The following is a 17,373-nucleotide window of genomic DNA, read 5'->3' as shown; positions in this document are numbered from 1 at the left end:
TACTTAATGTTAGTCTCATCCCAAGTAAGTGAAACTAACATTACATAGTCGTGGAGGAGAGTGCAGTACTTGCAAAAGTCCCAGATTGACACTTATGTCCAAGAAGAGGCTTGCGTTTTTGTTTATGGTATAGGTAGCTCTGGTCCATGAAGACATTATTGGAGCTATATGGATCAGACTGAGTTAACTTATGGCTGTGTGTTTTGTCACTGAGGCCTATTACAGTATTGCAGGCTGTGGGCCTGTGGTAGGTCGCTGGGTAGGAAGAGAGAGAGCAAAGAGAGATGTGGTGGCCGGGGGGAGTTGAGGACCAGGCCACTGCGTGAGACTTCTGATTTACCCTACACTGTAATCCCCTCACCTCAGCCTTGTCCCAATGATTTCCTTATCCCGCCACAACAGTGACCTGGAAAGGGCCAGCCCCTCGGGGTCAGAATACAACAAAGCACCGCTCCTCCTCCGTTGTGAAATCATGAAGCTGGTTGTTTTAATAGTCATGGTTTTCTTGGCAGGCCTGCGCATTGTATGGGCGTGCTGCTTTTGTGGCTAGCTTAGGTGTTGATTATTTAACACATTAGAGAACCGTACACCCCTCAATAGTAATCTCTCCCTCTTGTATTTTAAAACAAGAAACTTGTGGAGCATGGTCGAGTGTGCAGACTTTATTTTCTTAAGATATTTTAGACCGTTCTTCCGTCCTTTTTATTTTTTGGAATTGCTCCTTCTTTGTTTACCTCATTTACTTAGTATTTTAAAACACAGATGTTTCTTTTGTTACTTAAAGTAGAAATGGATTGACAGTTTGCAATCTCAAAACCAGCCATATAATATTCATACTGATACCGTGTTTGAGAAATTCAAGGCATAACCTTATATTGTTTTGTTTAGTTTAAAGTCAGCGGTACTATTTTTCATGCAAGTGAAGTACTGGCTACAACATTGACTCTCACTTTGCATGAAATGCATTCCTTAGACTTTATATTCAGACGAAGCGTGCCTGCTCAATCATGAACATCTTCTCTTGCCTCAACGGGGCTGGTTTACCATTCATGGTCTTCCACCTAGTACCTAACCTGTTCTAATCGTGCATCATTCATCACTTGAGCCTCTTAGGTGGAAAGCTTAATCCTGGTGAAACAGCAGCCCTCGATGAGGTTCTTCCACTGCTACATACTCTGAGAGTATGTAGATGTTGTGTGTATGTAGTAGAGTCTTGGCAACATAATGGTAGGGTGATCAGATCCAAACTGTTCATTTGAGGGACAGAAGTATCGCTTGTTTGACAGTGGGGCGGGGTTATAGCAACGTATTACTTAAGTTGCTTGCAATTTAATGCCTAGATGTCATATTCGACCGTAGGCCTATTATTGCCTATTGTTTTGTTGTGAAACCCATTTTGTTTTTAAAGTGCTTATTTTGGTCATGGGTGGTAGGATATGGCCGACTTGGTACTGTAGCCTACTGTAGGCCCTAGGGGATATTTATCATGGTATTATAACCGGCTTAAAAATACATCTTGCAGGAAAAGAGACAACGAGAGTGCGTTACAACATAAAGCCGACTATTAGGGGGCCATTTGAACACTGATGCCCGCCAGTCACAATGTGAGACACGGTGTCAATTTGTGGGACGCCTTGAAAAGTCTTGGAAATGAGGGACTCACTGTCCCACGCAGAGGGGGTCACCCCCAAATTAGTGCCTGTATCTGGCTGTAGTAGCCATGCATATTTCAACACGGTGACCACAGAAAGGTGCTGGAAGTTGCATCACAGTCCTGACAGAAAACTGTCAGGATTTAGAAGACATTTCATATTCTTTTACGTCAGGCCTAAATGGGTTAAGTAAAGTTAGTTACTGTCACCTATTGTTTTAGGCAATGATATGACTGATAATACTTTACATTTAATAATTAGCTCCATGTGCTGTATGTCACATTTGATCCATCACTAAGACCCGTACAATCTGATGATGTTTCACTCTGCAGTGCAGGGCAGGACAGCCAGACAGTCAAGCCTGTAGAGGTCAAAAGTCCAGGTTTATTTTGCACACACACACATGCTGTAGTCAGTGTAGTGTGTGTGTGTGTGTGTGTGTGTGTGTGTGTGTGTGTGTGTCCGGGGATCAGGTGCTAGTGGAAGTCCTGACTGCCACCAGAGTGAGATGTGAGGGAGTCACCCATGTGACGCATTCCTCCCTTGTAAAGGCCGGGCGGTGCAGGTCCGTTAAGGAAAGGCATGTTTGGACTTCCTTTTTTAACATGGAGAGGGAGTCCTCTCTGGCCAATCAGCGGAGCACTGTTTCTGTGCTGTTCTGGGCATGCTCTGTAGGATGGCTGGAGGTTAAGGCCCCACCCCACCACCACCACCCCTTGCACTACAGCTGACACAGTTAACACAACAGTTGTGCCTACTGGGGGAAAAAAGGCACTTTCTCTGTTCTGATCCCCCCCGACGACAAAAGACACTCCTTCATATGGACTTTTCTTTTCTTTTTTTTTTTGGTTGGTCTTGCGTTTCCATCGGGCTGTAAGCTATTTTTAAATGGCCTTATGTGAACTTAAAAACCAGTCAGGTTTCCAACAACCAGGCTGTGAATTTTGAAGTTTGAGTGTAGAAATGTCACAATCGACATGATAAACGTGGCCTGGTTGAGTGCAGGTCAAGGCGGTTTTTGGCTCTTTGAGACAAAGCCATGGTTAAACCAGCTAAAACATAGTGCTTAAATGTATTATTCAGTTTTACTATTGACTGCAATTCGTTTTATTTATCTGTTTCAGCCAAGTTTAAGTCTCTCTTTCACAACCTAGTACCTTGCAGTGTAGCTATGTCAAATTCACTCTGTACTGTTCGGTGCAGAGGCAGAAATGGTTAACAGTAACTCTGTAGTCCTATTGCCTGGACACTGGGGATAAACTAATGCTACAGACACTTTGAATTAAGCATGAGGTTATGTATAATGTATTAAAACTTTGGACTAAATCGTTTAAAGGGCCCGTTTCTGACAAGCTTATACCACCGGTCATCACGGAGACTAGTTTTCTGCCCACACCATTTGTTTGTCGGAGCTGTGTGTGAACACGTCTAATGAATTTGAGACCTTGTTGAAAGTGACACACCCTGCCAATTCCCTCGATGAGGTCTGCACTGCACTCCCATGTGAAACGCACTGTAAATGACTCCATTAGAGCTACAGTGTCCTGAGGTGATCTAGTCTGACGGCTGGCAGACCTGCCGGTCTGGACATCCCATTCCCCAGAGCCTCTGGACTGTACTGCAGTTAGTGCAGTCATCATGTTGGACAGATGACTAATGTACAATGCAACTCGTTTCAAAGGTTCTCCTCATGGCCTACTATGGATGTCCAATTAGATAAGTCTTAGGGCTGTATTTTGCGTGTCTTAAGTACCAGGTTTTATTCCCTAACTTGAGTAAACTAAAGACCTGGAGGTGTGATCAATGCTCTTTGGCCACTCAGAATAGCCAAATGGCATTGATCACGCCTCCAGGTCTTTTTAGTGTACTCAAGTTAGGGAATAAGACCTGGCACCTAAGACATGCAAAATACAGCCCTTAGTGTCTACAGGAACAAGTCTGTTTACCAATGAAATACCAAAGCATAAGGTTTAAGCAAACACATAACCACTTAAACTTTAAGTGGGTACGTACTACTATTTCTGGACTAGGTTCAAGGTTCAAGGTTGTTTATTAGTGTCCCCGAAGGGCAAAAGGTTTTACAGCAGGTCATAAGGCATTGAAACATGTAAGTACATCAGTCAGACCAAAATTATTGCTGCAGGTCGCAAGCGTGCGCTGCGCCCGGCCTACTTGCATCTTCAGAAAAAGAAAGTCAAGTCTTTACTTGTTTGGTCTTCATTAGCAAAGACTTGACCATTAGCAAATTTCAGTAGCGTTCCCTTGCTTGGCTTTTCTTTCTATTATTTATTACAATTAAATGATGCTTAATATAATTCTCCACAAGAATTGAGATCATGATTCTCACACTATTCTCATTTTTCCCATAAATATTTATAAAAAAAGTAAACAAAACCATAAGGGTAACTAAAAATGTATTGGACAGCCCACTCTAGCGCAGCATGATTCTTCACAACATGAGATTGCATACAGTTACAGTAGGTGGCTGAATCTAGATCTCCATCTTTTTTTTCTCGATTTAATTGTTCAGCACGAGGCGCGAGTGCCCAAAATGTCACATCCGCACAATGACCAATAGAAACATTGAAAGCCAATAGAAAATCCAAGCGATTGGCAAGCTCATAGCGAGCTTGTAGGTCTGCTATTTTTGAAAAATCGTGAAAATATTTATTTCAGAAAACTGGAGGATTTTGAAGATTTTTAATTTTTTTTTATTATTTCGAGGTCAGGCCTAAATGGGTTAACGGTGATGAGATGACAGGTAGCCTATAGCTGTCATTTCCTCAGGTAGCCTTGCCCTACATTGCGGTATGATATGATCCATATATCCTATTGCATGTGTCTTTCAGCATTAAGCACCACTGAGGAGACCTGTCTCTTCCTCCAGACACTATAGCTGGATTGCTGTTACAGAACGCTGTGTAGAAAACGATGTACTGTTAAACTATAATGATGTCCTCTCCTCTGTCTACGCTAAACATTATGAATCAGTAATTCTGGTCTCTAAACTGCCTTCCCCTGGTCAGCTGCCAGGTGCCTGATGGAGGACAAGCGTGTTTCTTCCATGCACTACGTCCTACCAGGGAAACTAGTCTCCCCCCCCACCCCCCCTGTCAGGTGATAAGAAGCGGCCTGCTCACTCCTCATGCATTGAAGCAAGCATGAGCTCAGTTCCGGGGCTTTCCCCAGGTTGGCAGAGGGAGGGTAACGCCCAGGATTACAGCATAGGCAATTGACATGGGGAGGGGGGGGGGGGGGGAAAGGGTTACAAAATCATGGGATAAAAGAAATTGTCAGGAAGAGTTTTGGTCACCTGTCACCTGTGGTCACCTGTCACCTGTGGTCACCTGTGGTCACCTGTGTTTACCTGTGGTCACCTGTGGTCACCTGTAACCTGTGGTCACCTGTGGTCACCTGTCACCTGTGATCACCTGTGGTCACCTGTCACCTGTGATCACCTGTGGTCACCTGTGGTCACCTGTGGTCACCTGTGGTCACCTGTGGTCACCTGTCACCTGTGGTCACCTGTGATCACCTGTGGTCACCTGTCACCTGTGGTCACCTGTCACCTGTGGTCACCTGTCACCTGTCACCTGTGGTCACCTGTGGTCACCTGTGACCTGTGGTCACCTGTGGTCACCTGTCACCTGTGGCTACACATGTCAACAGATTTACTAATGTAATTTAAATGGACCATTATGGTTAAAATAGCACTGAGGGTTTTACTGTGTACTGTAGCTCCCTCCTGTTGTAATTGTGCTGCTTTTAATAGCTTCTGATATTCATTTATGTTTTACTTGTTTTAAACTGTCTCGCTGTAGGTTTTGAAATGGGCGGATAAGTTAGGGTTTGGCTGGCTTGTGTGAAAATCTCTACCACGATGTGCCATTATCTCAAATTGCGTCGATACACTAAGGCGCGATTCATACTCTGAATAAAAGTCTGTTCGGCTCTGTAGATCCTACAATGTGACGTCATTTGAGGTTCGGGGGGGGGGGGGACAAGTACCGTCCTAAAGTCGACTCTTCGGTGCTACTGAAAATTTCTGACGACCCAAAATCATTTGGGCACTACAGCGGTAAAATAGGAGTATGAATGGGCCCTTAGTCAGTGCTATGCTCAGAGCTGTACATGGAATTCACTAAACATGCTCTATAAACATCACGGATGAATTAATGGCTGTTGGATTATGATTTTGGTAAATTCATATCTATAGAAGATATATTGGTGTCCTTACCAGTGGAATATTAGTATCTGGGTATGCACCATTGTTCAATGGCACAGTCCTTGATATAAGGATTAATTTGTTAAAGGGACACTTCACCCTTTTTGCAAAAAAATATATGTTAATGACGTTTAGAAGCTTTAGAACACTTTCCTGGGGGTATTTATGTGTGTAATATGTGGTTTTAGATATTTTAGATTGTAGCAGTGAGCCCAGTGTCTCTGATGTCATGGACACTGGGCTCACTTCCTTCCTGGACTACAATTCCCATTATACTTTGGTGCACTGCTACTCCTTGTGGATAGGGCAGGTCTGTCTTACTGAGACCACATGTAGTCCAGGAAGTAAGTGATCCCAGTGTCCATGACATCAGAGACACTGGGCTCACTGCTACAATCTAAACTACCTAAAACCACACATTACACACATAAAGACCCCCAGGAAAGTGTTCTAAAGCTCCTAAATGTCATTACCATAGATTTTTTAGCAAAAAGGGTGAAGTGTCCCTTTAAAGGACCACTTTTCAACCCATCTTCATATACCTGTGATTGGTCCTATACTAATACTCATGATAAAATACCACAATTCTTTTCTACTCAGTTTGTGTCATAAGAAGACCCTTGGCAGTTCAGAAAACAGTGTCCACCAGTGACATCATCGTTAGGCAGATCTTTCTTTAAACGAGATATATATATATATATTTTTAGATTTGTATTATGCTGAGAACGATGGCTTTCTTCTTTATTGCATTGCAAATTTCAGTAATGGAAAAGCCTGCATTTTTAATTGGCTTGGATTCCCCATTGATGTCACTGGTGGACAGGTTTCTGATCTGCCCACAGCCCTCCTATGAGACGCAGACGGAGTAGAAGAAAAATGTGTAATTTTTTCATGAACATTAGTGAGGACCAATTATATGAAGATAGGTTGAAAAGTGGTGAAGTGGTCCTTTTTTAATGTAGGGTTCTTTGTCGAGTGTGGCGACAAGGAGTCTGTAAGAAATGGCACAGGGTTTGACACTAATATGGAGCGGACTGCAGAAGAATTTAACAAAGTCCAGTCTGAGTGAAATTCACATCGGAAAATTAACCTAACCTGACTAACCCTGTTAGTCAGGGACAGAAACGGCCCGGGCCCGGGCCTGTTGGTCGGGGACAGAAACGGCCCGGGACCGGGCCTGGGCCTGGGCCTGGGCCTGTTGGTCGGGGACAGAAAGGGCCCGGGGCCCGGCCCGCGACGGGGCTTGCAGGGCTCTAGGTCACAGTGTAGCCATTAACCCCATGGTGACATTGAGGTTGTGCCAATGTGCCATGGCTCCCCCCTAGTACTGTATTACACTATGACATGGCTCCCCCTAGTGACCATGTATGGTACGTGCACTGCACACTCCAGTGCCATTGTGCACAACCCTGTGGTTACGGATGCAGACCGGGCCAATGGGCTCTATATGCATACACTGCGCTTTAAAGTACCTGGACCCAGAGTTCTCAAACTCTGCCCGAACCGGACCCGACCCGACGTTTTAGGGCCGGGGCCGGGCCTCGGGCCTGATCAGTTAGGGCCGGGCCTTAATTTTCGGGCCCGATGAGAACTCTGCTTGTGGCCCCTTGGCTTCCCTACTTGGTGTTACCGATGACTCTAATTAAGGCTCTGTTCTATTCTGGTCAGAGTCCAGCATTCACACACAGAGGCCAGGGAGGAGTACAGTACAGTACAGTACAGTACAGTACAGTACAGTACAGTACAGTACCACTCACTTCCTTGTCTTGTGGTTATTTGCCTTTTTATGACCCTTTTATGACCTATCCACATAACAAAAATCATACTGTGGCGCTGGTCATGAATGTGTGATGGCCCGCCACACACTAATGCATACAACACTGGAGTCAGGGTGCTGCTATTGTTGCATGTTGGCTCAGAGAAACACTCTAATGCTACATTAGTGAGAGAAACACTCTAATGCTACATTAGTGAGAGAAACACTCTAATGCTACATTAGTGAGAGAAACACTCTAATGCTACATTAGTGAGAGAAACACTCTAATGCTACATTAGTGAGAGAAACACTCTAATGCTACATTAGTGAGAGAAACACTCTAATGCTACATTAGTGAGAGAAACACTCTAATGCTACATTAGTGAGAGAAACACTCTAATGCTACATTAGTGGGTCTCTATTCTCACTAGTGAGAGAAACACTCTAATGCTACATTAGTGGGTCTCTATTCTCACTAGTGAGAGAAACACTCTAATGCTACATTAGTGGGTCTCTATCCTCTAAGGCCCCGTTAATAACGCTGGCAGCCAAATGTGACGGGTCCAATCTGGTCACTCGCATATGAAGTGTGAACAGTTTGCCACCACAGGCCGATGGGTGTGTCTCCATGGGTCCATTTCACTGGAAGCGCTTTGCTGGTTTTGCGGACTTGGCCATTTGAAAACGCCCCGTTCCCACAGTATGCCAACAGAGGGGAGGGAGGGGCTGCCAAATTGCCAGTGTGTGTGTGTATATCTTTTTTTTTTTAATTCAGCAGCTAGACTGGGCAATAGCTCCATTGACTGGGCCAAGGCCCAATGGACCCTATGCTTCTGTGTTAAACCGAGCCAGTATCTTTAATACTTGGTGAGTGGTGATGAAGAGAGACATAATAATAATAATAATAATAAAACTTTATTTGTATAGCACCTTTCATGACATGAAATGCAGCTCAAAGTGCTTTACAGAAAAATGGAGAATAAAAGAAAAGCAAGGCAACAACATTAAGAACAAGCAGTAATGCAATACAGTGAGGACATGAATAACAAAAATAAAAAATAAAAGATCAATTAAAAGCAATGTTGTAGAAGTGGGTCTTGAGCTGAGCTTTAAAAATGTCTACAGAGGCTGCCTGACGAAGGTACAGTGGGAGCTTGTTCCATGCCGACGGCCCGTAGAAGCAAAATGCTGCTTCCCCGTATTTTTTAGTTGCCACATGAGATATTGAGACCGCAGGTGATGTCTGTAGGCTTACAGTGTTGTTGCTGAACCAGGACCATGGCTCTTCTACTACTACTACATACTACTAGTCTACTACTACTACTGTACGTGCTCCCAAAATGTAGAATGTTCAACTTCACTTCAACTTCAAAGAACTCTATTTTTCCTTTCGGAAACTTATTTTGTGCAGTGGTAAAGACGACAAGAAATCACAGTACACGCACATACACCATTGCTATATAAAAAAAGACCACAAAAACGACTTTTTAAGAGAGACTACTTAAAAGCATAAAAATCTGTACTAATAATTAAAAATCTAAATATATACTGTATGCAACCTATGCCTTCACTATAGTCCATCAGGTGGAGCGGGGGGGGGGGGGGTTTCAGCCTAGGTGTTCAAGAGTCTGATGGAGGTGGGCACTGGGCACAAAGCTAGCTGAGCCCCTTTTTTAGTGTTTTCTTTTTTTTGATGCTCTGTATCACCGGCCTGAGGGCATTTAGTTCCTAGTGTGGTTATGGAGGGTGTGTGTGTGTGTGTGTGTGTGTGTGTTGTCCTCAACTATTTGAGAGGCCTTCTTTATTGCCTGTTTTTTATGGATGCTTCTGAGTGACTCCTGGTCCCTGAGTCCCAATGTTCTTGCCGCTGATTCTAACCACCCTGTCGAGAGGGTTCCGTTGGAGCTGGCTCCTCTCCTCCATCAGCAAAATACAATTTATTCCATTTAAGTCGATGGAAAGTTGGGAACTTGGCCTGACTTGACACTTGATTATATTACCTCTTTAGTAAACCTTTTCATGGCGGACTTGGTTTTCCATTGCTAGTTTCAACTCTTGTTTCAACTCGCGCTACGAGCTTGTAGGTCTGCTATTTTTGAAAAATCGAAGAGCGACTGACATAAAAGACATTTTTAGAATCTGATCTCAGGTAGAAAGGAAAACTGTCAGGATGTATTAGACATTTTTAGAATCTGATCTCAGGTCAGAATGGGTTAAACTAACGTGGTATTCTTTGTGTGTGTGTGTCTCCTCCGTTCAGGTGTAGCTGCTAGGGTCCTGTGGAGATGCCGCTGAGGTTCCGCTCTGTTGTCCCCTACACGCTGCCTGGTGTCCTGGCGCTAATAGGTTGGTGGTGGTACATCTCGCGCAAGAAAGAGCGAAGCATCAGCCACGACACTGCAGACGAGACTCCGCCCGCCATGGGCCTCTTGACCTCCCCGACGGCCGGCAGCAACGGCCTGGTGGTGGAGAAGGGCCCCATATCCCCCACAATCGACACGACCCCCGGCAGCACCCAGACACAGGCCGGTAGAGACAGACCTCCGTGTGTCAAAGAGCAGAGGTCCACGGAACAGGAGGTCATTGCCCAGGTTCATATCCAAGCCACTAAGACATCATCGCCTGCACAGGACCCGTGTTTTGAAATAGAAGTCCTGCTCAATGACAAAGTCCGAACGGACCTCGGGAATCACACCAAGACTGCAGCCGACGCCAGCCGGTCGCCACCTAGCATAGAGGAGCCCCAGTCCTGTCGGGTACCAGATAAAGACCGCAGGGACCTAGATAAAGGTGCATTAGCTACCGCGGTAACGCAGCATGAGAAAGACGTAGTTCAAGCGCCCGTCTCCGCTCTGGAATGTAGAGCAGAAGCGGCCTTCTCGTCCTGTCGGTCACCCCAAGTCGTCCGTCTCACGGCGGCAACGGGCCTCACTAACGCAGCGAGGCCGGAGCCAGAGGGGGAGATTGCGACGCAAGAGGTGTCCGTGCGCTGTGCGGCCCAGCCCACCACCGCCACCACCAAAGATGAGAAGGTCTTTTCTCCAGCCACCTTGGCCAAGGCCCAAGAAGAGGACTCCACGCCCAGGTCCCCCACATCCACGCCCAGCTCCTATCACCATGTCCTGACCAGCACACCCATCTCTCTAACTCCAGCCACGGCCTCTGCGGTCGCCCCGTTGCCAGTCCAAGAAGACTCCACCACCCAAGGCTCGGCCTCGGAGGACTCCCTGGGGTCCCAAGGAGGGCGGCGGCAGGAGGAGGAGAGCGGCGCGCGCAGCGAGGAACAGGAGTTGGAACATCTCGCCGCCGGCCTGATCACCGAGGTGATCTCGGCGGCCACGCAGGAAGTCCTCGGCGTCCTGAGGTGCCAGACGGAGACAGACGGCGGCCGACCCGGCTGCGCCAACAACAGTACGCCACTGGCCAACGGCGGGCTAGTATGCTCTCAACAGCAACAGCCAATCACGAGGGAAACAGTGGCGGAGCAGCACTCGCTCTTCCAGGGAGGCCCCTCTCCGATCGGCCCCGACTCGAGAGAGAGCCAGTGGGAGGAACAGGGCCTGCCTAACGGATGCGCCTCTGCACTAGTCTGGGAGCCCGCTGAAGTCTGCCATCGGGACAGCCAAGAGGATAACGTACAGAGCAGCCATTGGCCCGTGAGCTCCTCACACCAAGCGGTGCAACAGGGCGCGACAACCACAACCACGCTGCCCGTCCTCCTGGGCAGACGGGAGGGAGACGAGGGGGGGTCGGCGGAGGACTCGGCCTGCAGCACTAGTTTCCACTCCTCGGAGGGTGTGAGCAACAGGAACCTTCAGCCCGGCGTGCCTGAGAATCAGGTGGATTTGATACGGGTTAGAGACATGTCGGAGGCGCCCCTCCTGCTGCTGCCTCAGCTCTCGGCCGAGGCCGCCTCCTCCTCGGAGGCGGCGGCGTTGGCGGCAGCTGCTACGGCCTCGGCCTTGACGACGGAGGAGGAGGAGGAGCACGGCATCGACGCCGTGTGTGAGATGAAGAGGCTCAACGAGGTGGGCTTACGGAACGGAGCGCACGCCCCGAGCGAGACGGAGACCGACCAGTCTGGAGGTGAGACCTGTGTGTGATTGAGAACTTTGTATGTATGCATAAAGTGAATGGCAGATCGAAGTGGCAAAGTGAGGGACAGAGTGAATTTAATGTTTTTGGCGGTGCGGGAGGAACCCCTTTTGGTGTTTTTTAAACATTATGTTATAATTTAGCTATTGGGAAAAATAGCAGATCTACAAGCTCATAGCGCGACACAGAGTGGCGCGCTTACGAGCTTGTAGAGGTCTGCTATTTTTTGAAAAATCGTGAAAATATTTATTTCAGAAAACTGGAGGATTTAGAAGATTTTTTTTATTTTATTTTATTTGTCAGGCCTAAATGGGTTGAAGTCATTTAATGGAATGGAATTGGATGTCACGCGCATGCCCTCTATTGGTGGTAGAAGGGGGTTCATTTACCGTGTTACAGGGGGTTCATTTACCGTGTTACAGGGGGTTCATTTACCGTGTTACAGGGGGTTCATTTACCGTGTTACAGGGGGTTCATTTACCGTGTTACAGGGGGTTCATTTACCGTGTTACAGGGGGTTCATTTACCGTGTTACAGGGGGTTCATTTACCGTGTTACAGGGGGTTCATTTACCGTGTTACAGGGGGTTCATTTACCGTGTTACAGGGGGTTCATTTACCGTGTTACAGGGGGTCGACACTAAGGAGTTAAAGGACTCAGAGAGGCACCTTCCCCCCCTCTCGGTGCAAGTACAGGTCATGTTCTACTTGGCCCAAAGGTCATGCCCACTTGCCCTGAAAAGTAAATGAATACATTTATCAAATGTGAATTACTGTTCATTTTAACACTTAAAAACAAAAGAAAAACTTTCTGGTGCTGTCCAATAAAAAATGTCATACCAGGGAAACTCCCCCCTGTCAGGTGTAAAAGGAGCAACTTGGACACTCGGGCATGAAGGGAGCACGAGTTAAGTCCGTTGCTCTCCCCAGGTTGGCGGAGGGTGTGTAGAGTCCAGGATCACAGTAGATGATTGGCACAGGGGTGAAAAATGGGTTACAAAATCATGGGATAAAAAATATATTAAAAAAAAAAAGTCATACCTCATATTTTTAAGTGTAAACGGCATATAGGTAAACAGTGTTCTTTATTTGTACATTCCACAGAGCAGAAGACGGAGCGCTCTGGTCACGTTCAGGTGTTTTACACTTGATATCTTGTGTTGTGTTTATTGACGTTTGCGTCCCTCTCAAATGAGCACTGAATGAGCAACCTGAAAGTAAACTCCACCTGCCCGAAAGTGTCAACACCTGATATTGGTGTAAAATATGCCCAGGGCACAACTGGCCTAGAATTCTGAAAAGTTTTAATAATAATAATAGCTCAGATTTATATAGCGCTTTTCTAAATACCCAAAGCAGTAAAAGTAAAACATAACAGATACAGGGTTAAAAAGATAAAAGGATAAACGAGACGTCAACTGGGGAAAGCTATTTTGAAGAGGTGGGTTTTGAGTGAGGTTTTGAAAGAGAGGAGAGAGGGAGCAGCTCTGAGATGGTTGGGGAGTTCATTCCAGATTTAGGGGCCGAAACATAGAAGGCCCTGTCCCCCCAGGTGCGGTACTACTTTTACACATTTGATCCTGCTTTAAAAGGAACCCTGGCTAATATGACAATAATATGGCTTAAAACATTATACGTGCCCTCCTATAACTAAAGTTAAAAACACTTATATTTTATTTCTTTCATAAATAGAGAATCTTTCACTCAATAGGAACTGCTCCTGTCGCAAGTTGATGATGTCATATGTCCATGTAATGCACAAGCTAATACAAAAGTATTTAAAATATTGCTTTGATTCTCATATTACCCGTAGTAAGCATAAAGTTGGTTTTTATTAGCATATGCACGTGACCACATGGACATATGGCATCATCAACTTGCAACAGGAGCAGCTCCTATTGAGTGAAAGATTCTCTATGAAAAAAAATACAATATTTAAGGTGTTTTTATTTTTTTTATTTTAGTTGTAGAGGGCAAGTATAATGCATTAAGGCATATTTGTCTTATTAGGGATCCTTTGAAGGCATTTAGGTATTTTCAAAATTCAAACTACTGTTGTCTTCATCAGAACTTAGCAGAGATTTTGGGGTGCGTTCGGAAATGCGCCCTGAACGCACTGGCGTGCTCTCTTGTCGTTCGTTTATTCAGTGCACTCGGTGCGTTGTCGTTCTAAAATCCAGTGCGCTGCGCACCGGGTGTGCCCGAGTGCCCGTCCACTGAGCGACCCTAACCCTGAAGCTGGGGGGTTGTCCACTGAGCGACCCTAACCCTGAAGCTGGGGGGTTGTCCACTGAGCGACCCTAACCCTGAAGCTGGGTTCGTCCACTGAGCGACCCTAACCCTGAAGCTGCCGGGTTGTCCACTGAGCGACCCTAACCCTGAAGCTGGGGGGTCGTCCACTGAGCGACCCTAACCCTGAAGCTGCGGGGTTGTCCACTGAGCGACCCTAACCCTGAAGCTGGGTTCGTCCACTGAGCGACCCTAACCCTGAAGCTGCGGGGTTGTCCGGTGTCGGCGGTGTGAATGCGTCACAGCTGTGTGGTCGTTCGTAAATAAGGCACACTGTGACGTCACCGCTCAACAATCTGTCCACATTCCCGGTGCGCATTTCCGGAAGCACCCTTTTTAACTCATTTAGACAGGGAAGCCCTTTTTGTTGTTAGACCTTTCAATCTGGGAACCCCTTTTTGAAACATTAGCTGTTGAGATATATATCTATATATAATATATATTTGTTTTTTGTTTTTTTCCTCAAAGTTATGTCAGGATTTAGCCCCCTTCCACACAATGAACTGTCACCATTATGTTTGTAGTTGGCATCAAAGCCATAGTTTAAAAATAGAGGCTTTATTTAAGGTAGACCTAGTCAACACTAGTCCTGTATGTTAATCATTTGTCGTTTTACAGTGTCGCAGAAGCTTCAGCGAGAGAAGCTCACTTTAATAATGCTGAAATAGCACAACCTCCACATCATACATAGAGGCTGCAAATGTTTAGCTATTAACCCATTATGTTTGCTTTAGCTATTGAAAAATCGAAGAACGACTGACACAGAAGCATAGCTTTTTCAGAAAACTGTCAGGATGTAGAAGACATTTTTAGAATCTGATCTCAGGTCAAAATGGCTTAATCTGTTTGCACTATGAATGTATTTCTATTATCATTATTCATACACCGATTGAACACGAGTCTGCGGTTTAGCCACCTGGTTTTGTTATTGTCATGGGAAAACCCCCGATCAAAGATGAACACGTTGCATCGCACGATCTAAAAGTTTGTACAGCTCAAGAGCTCTGCTAAATCATAATGAAGACAAATAATGTCCTAGTTTCAGAAAGTTTAGAAAATGCCTATGCTCAAAAGTAGGATCAAAAGTGTGTAAAAATACGTCTTTACGTTCACATTTGCTACCCTAAAACCACCATTAACGTCCATACACTCGGCACAAACATTAAAAGACTTGCCTGTCCTATGGCTATGAATTAATTTCAGAAAGCCAAGTTAGCTAGATGATACAAAAAGTTATAATAATTAGGAAATCTAATCCTAATCGCCTGGATATACATACAGCTAAAATGTGAGAGAAAGGTATGCGCTGCAGCGCCTCCAGCGGGTGGAACGTAGAACTGCAGATGGGGCAAAGTAGACCGGAGAAGTACTTGCCCTGAATAAACCTTAAGGTCTGACGTTGATGTTGTTAATATAATAAAACTCATGTGTTTGCATTTGGTCTCAAGGCCCGATTGGCCAGAAAATGGGTGAGGCTGGGGGGGGTGTACCTACCGTAGTTCTTTGTAGTCTTGTCTAAACTATGAGTCTGGAACTCTGGATACTACTACTATTGAATGAGTGTTTTTATGAAGTGACCTGTATGCTGTTAATCATTGGGGTAATTCACTAAAAACAACCCATCTGTGGGAAAACATTTGAGTTGCCATTAGAATATTGGATCAGTCCAGGGGTCGGCGACCTTAAATGTCAAGAGTCATTTTGGACGAAAACAATAAATGCAAATACACGGTAATGAGCATTCATTACCGTGCATTGCCTTTCCTCCTGCGCCACCCTGAGGCCATAATGTCCAATTTGCACACAATATTGCAAACTCTAAAATGCGGAAATGTCCATAATAACGTATTCAAACGTCACAGCAAATGATGTCCCACTTTGAATGGGTGGGCTCTGATTGCTCACCCACAACTCTGGAGTGAATGAAATCTAAACGTGCCAGATCGGTCTGACACATTCTGACAAGGCTTATTATTGTGTTTCATACAGTGTTGATTTCGTCGACTAAAACTAAGACTATACCCTTTTCCACTGACGAAAACTAAAATGGAAACTAAGCTATGATGACTAAAACTAAGACTAAATATACTGACAATTTCGTTGTCAAATAAAAACTAGACTAACATTTTAGGAAGGGACTAGTGGACAAGAGATCCAGTATAAGTCATTTTACACTTGGTTGCATGCTGAAAATAGCCGTGACGCGTTGTGAGCTTGTAGATCAGCTATTGTGCATCATTACGACGTCATCAAGGCCCGCCACAACACATTTTAGTCGACTAAAACTGTATATTTAGTCGACTAAAATTTTATATTTAGTCGACTAAAACTAGACTATACATTCCGGGTGACTAAAATGTGACTAAAACTAAATTAACTATTCAAGAGACTATTATATGGCTAAAACAGAAATCTGCTGTCAAGAACAACACTGGTTTCATAGCTGTGGCAGATTAGTCTGATTTCCTAGGCTAGCAGTAGCTAGCTATTGCCTCGAAACTTGCCTAAGGCATTCTACAGTAGTCCTCATGCTCCCTGAAGCCACACACACACACACACACACACACACACACACACTTATTTGTATACATATAATCAGGGCCCAGGGGGACCCCCCAGGTTGAGAACCCCTGCTCTAGCTAGCACTGGCTTCAGGCCAACATATCTACGACGATGAAGTTAGTTGGTGTGAGAGAAGAGGAGGCAGATGATTGGCTGTGGCGAGCGACCCCCCCCCCCCCCTGGAGGGAAAAGCATCCCATGGGTGTTTGGGAGATGTTCTTTGGTCTTTTTATCTGAGGGCAGACTTGATGTGATGCCATGAAAAGGGTTTAGAGAAGGCCATCCATGTGTTCTAATTATCTATCCTGTCCATCCAGTGTCTCTCTTGGAAGTCATTTAAATGCTTATAATATATATTTGTAAAGCCTCTGTTTATGCACCAAACCCCTATATTCAGCAATACACTTAACCGGTGTGTGTCCGGTCTTGTTGAGGTGACTGATGTTAATGGCTGTCTTGTGTGTGTGTGTGTGTGTGTGTGTGTGTGTGTGTGTGTGACCAGGTTCTGATGTCAACAGTATGGACTCTGTGGACAGTGGCTGCACTATGGGGGCTGGGGACAGCTTGAGCAGTCAGACAACTGGCCAGGGTTCAGAGGTCATCATTTGGGACATTGAGGTGCCAAAGGTGAGCATTAAGAACCACGAAGAAATAATTTCCATTTTTGCGTCAAAGCCTTCCCATTGTGGAATTTGTCTTGATCCTATACTGCCAGAAAAAAGATGATCCTCATTCCTCGTCGTTGTTGACACTTTTTTAACGTAACTTTTCGAAAGCACTTATCGAAGCCGGTTG

The 17,373-nt window shown here is 45.4% G+C and overlaps 1 protein-coding gene across 2 annotated transcripts in view; it reads left to right on the top strand.

Moving 5' to 3' along the window:
• akap1b (A kinase (PRKA) anchor protein 1b) overlaps positions 1–17,373 on the top strand; it is a 32,431-nt gene that overhangs the window by 2,563 nt on the left and 12,495 nt on the right. For both annotated transcript variants that reach the window (XM_080772586.1, XM_080772587.1), the window contains exons 2-3: positions 9,894–11,719; positions 17,081–17,205. In XM_080772586.1, coding sequence (XP_080628712.1) covers positions 9,919–11,719; positions 17,081–17,205 — 1,926 coding nt within the window. In that variant the 5' untranslated portion in view covers positions 9,894–9,918. The remainder of the gene's footprint in view (positions 1–9,893; positions 11,720–17,080; positions 17,206–17,373) is intronic.

The sequence above is a fragment of the Protomyctophum bolini genome (genome assembly GCF_963924005.1).
Source record: "Protomyctophum bolini genome assembly, chromosome: 9".
In the NCBI taxonomy this organism is placed as follows: Eukaryota; Metazoa; Chordata; class Actinopteri; order Myctophiformes; family Myctophidae; genus Protomyctophum; species Protomyctophum bolini.
This window is presented reverse-complemented; position numbering and strand designations above follow the sequence as displayed.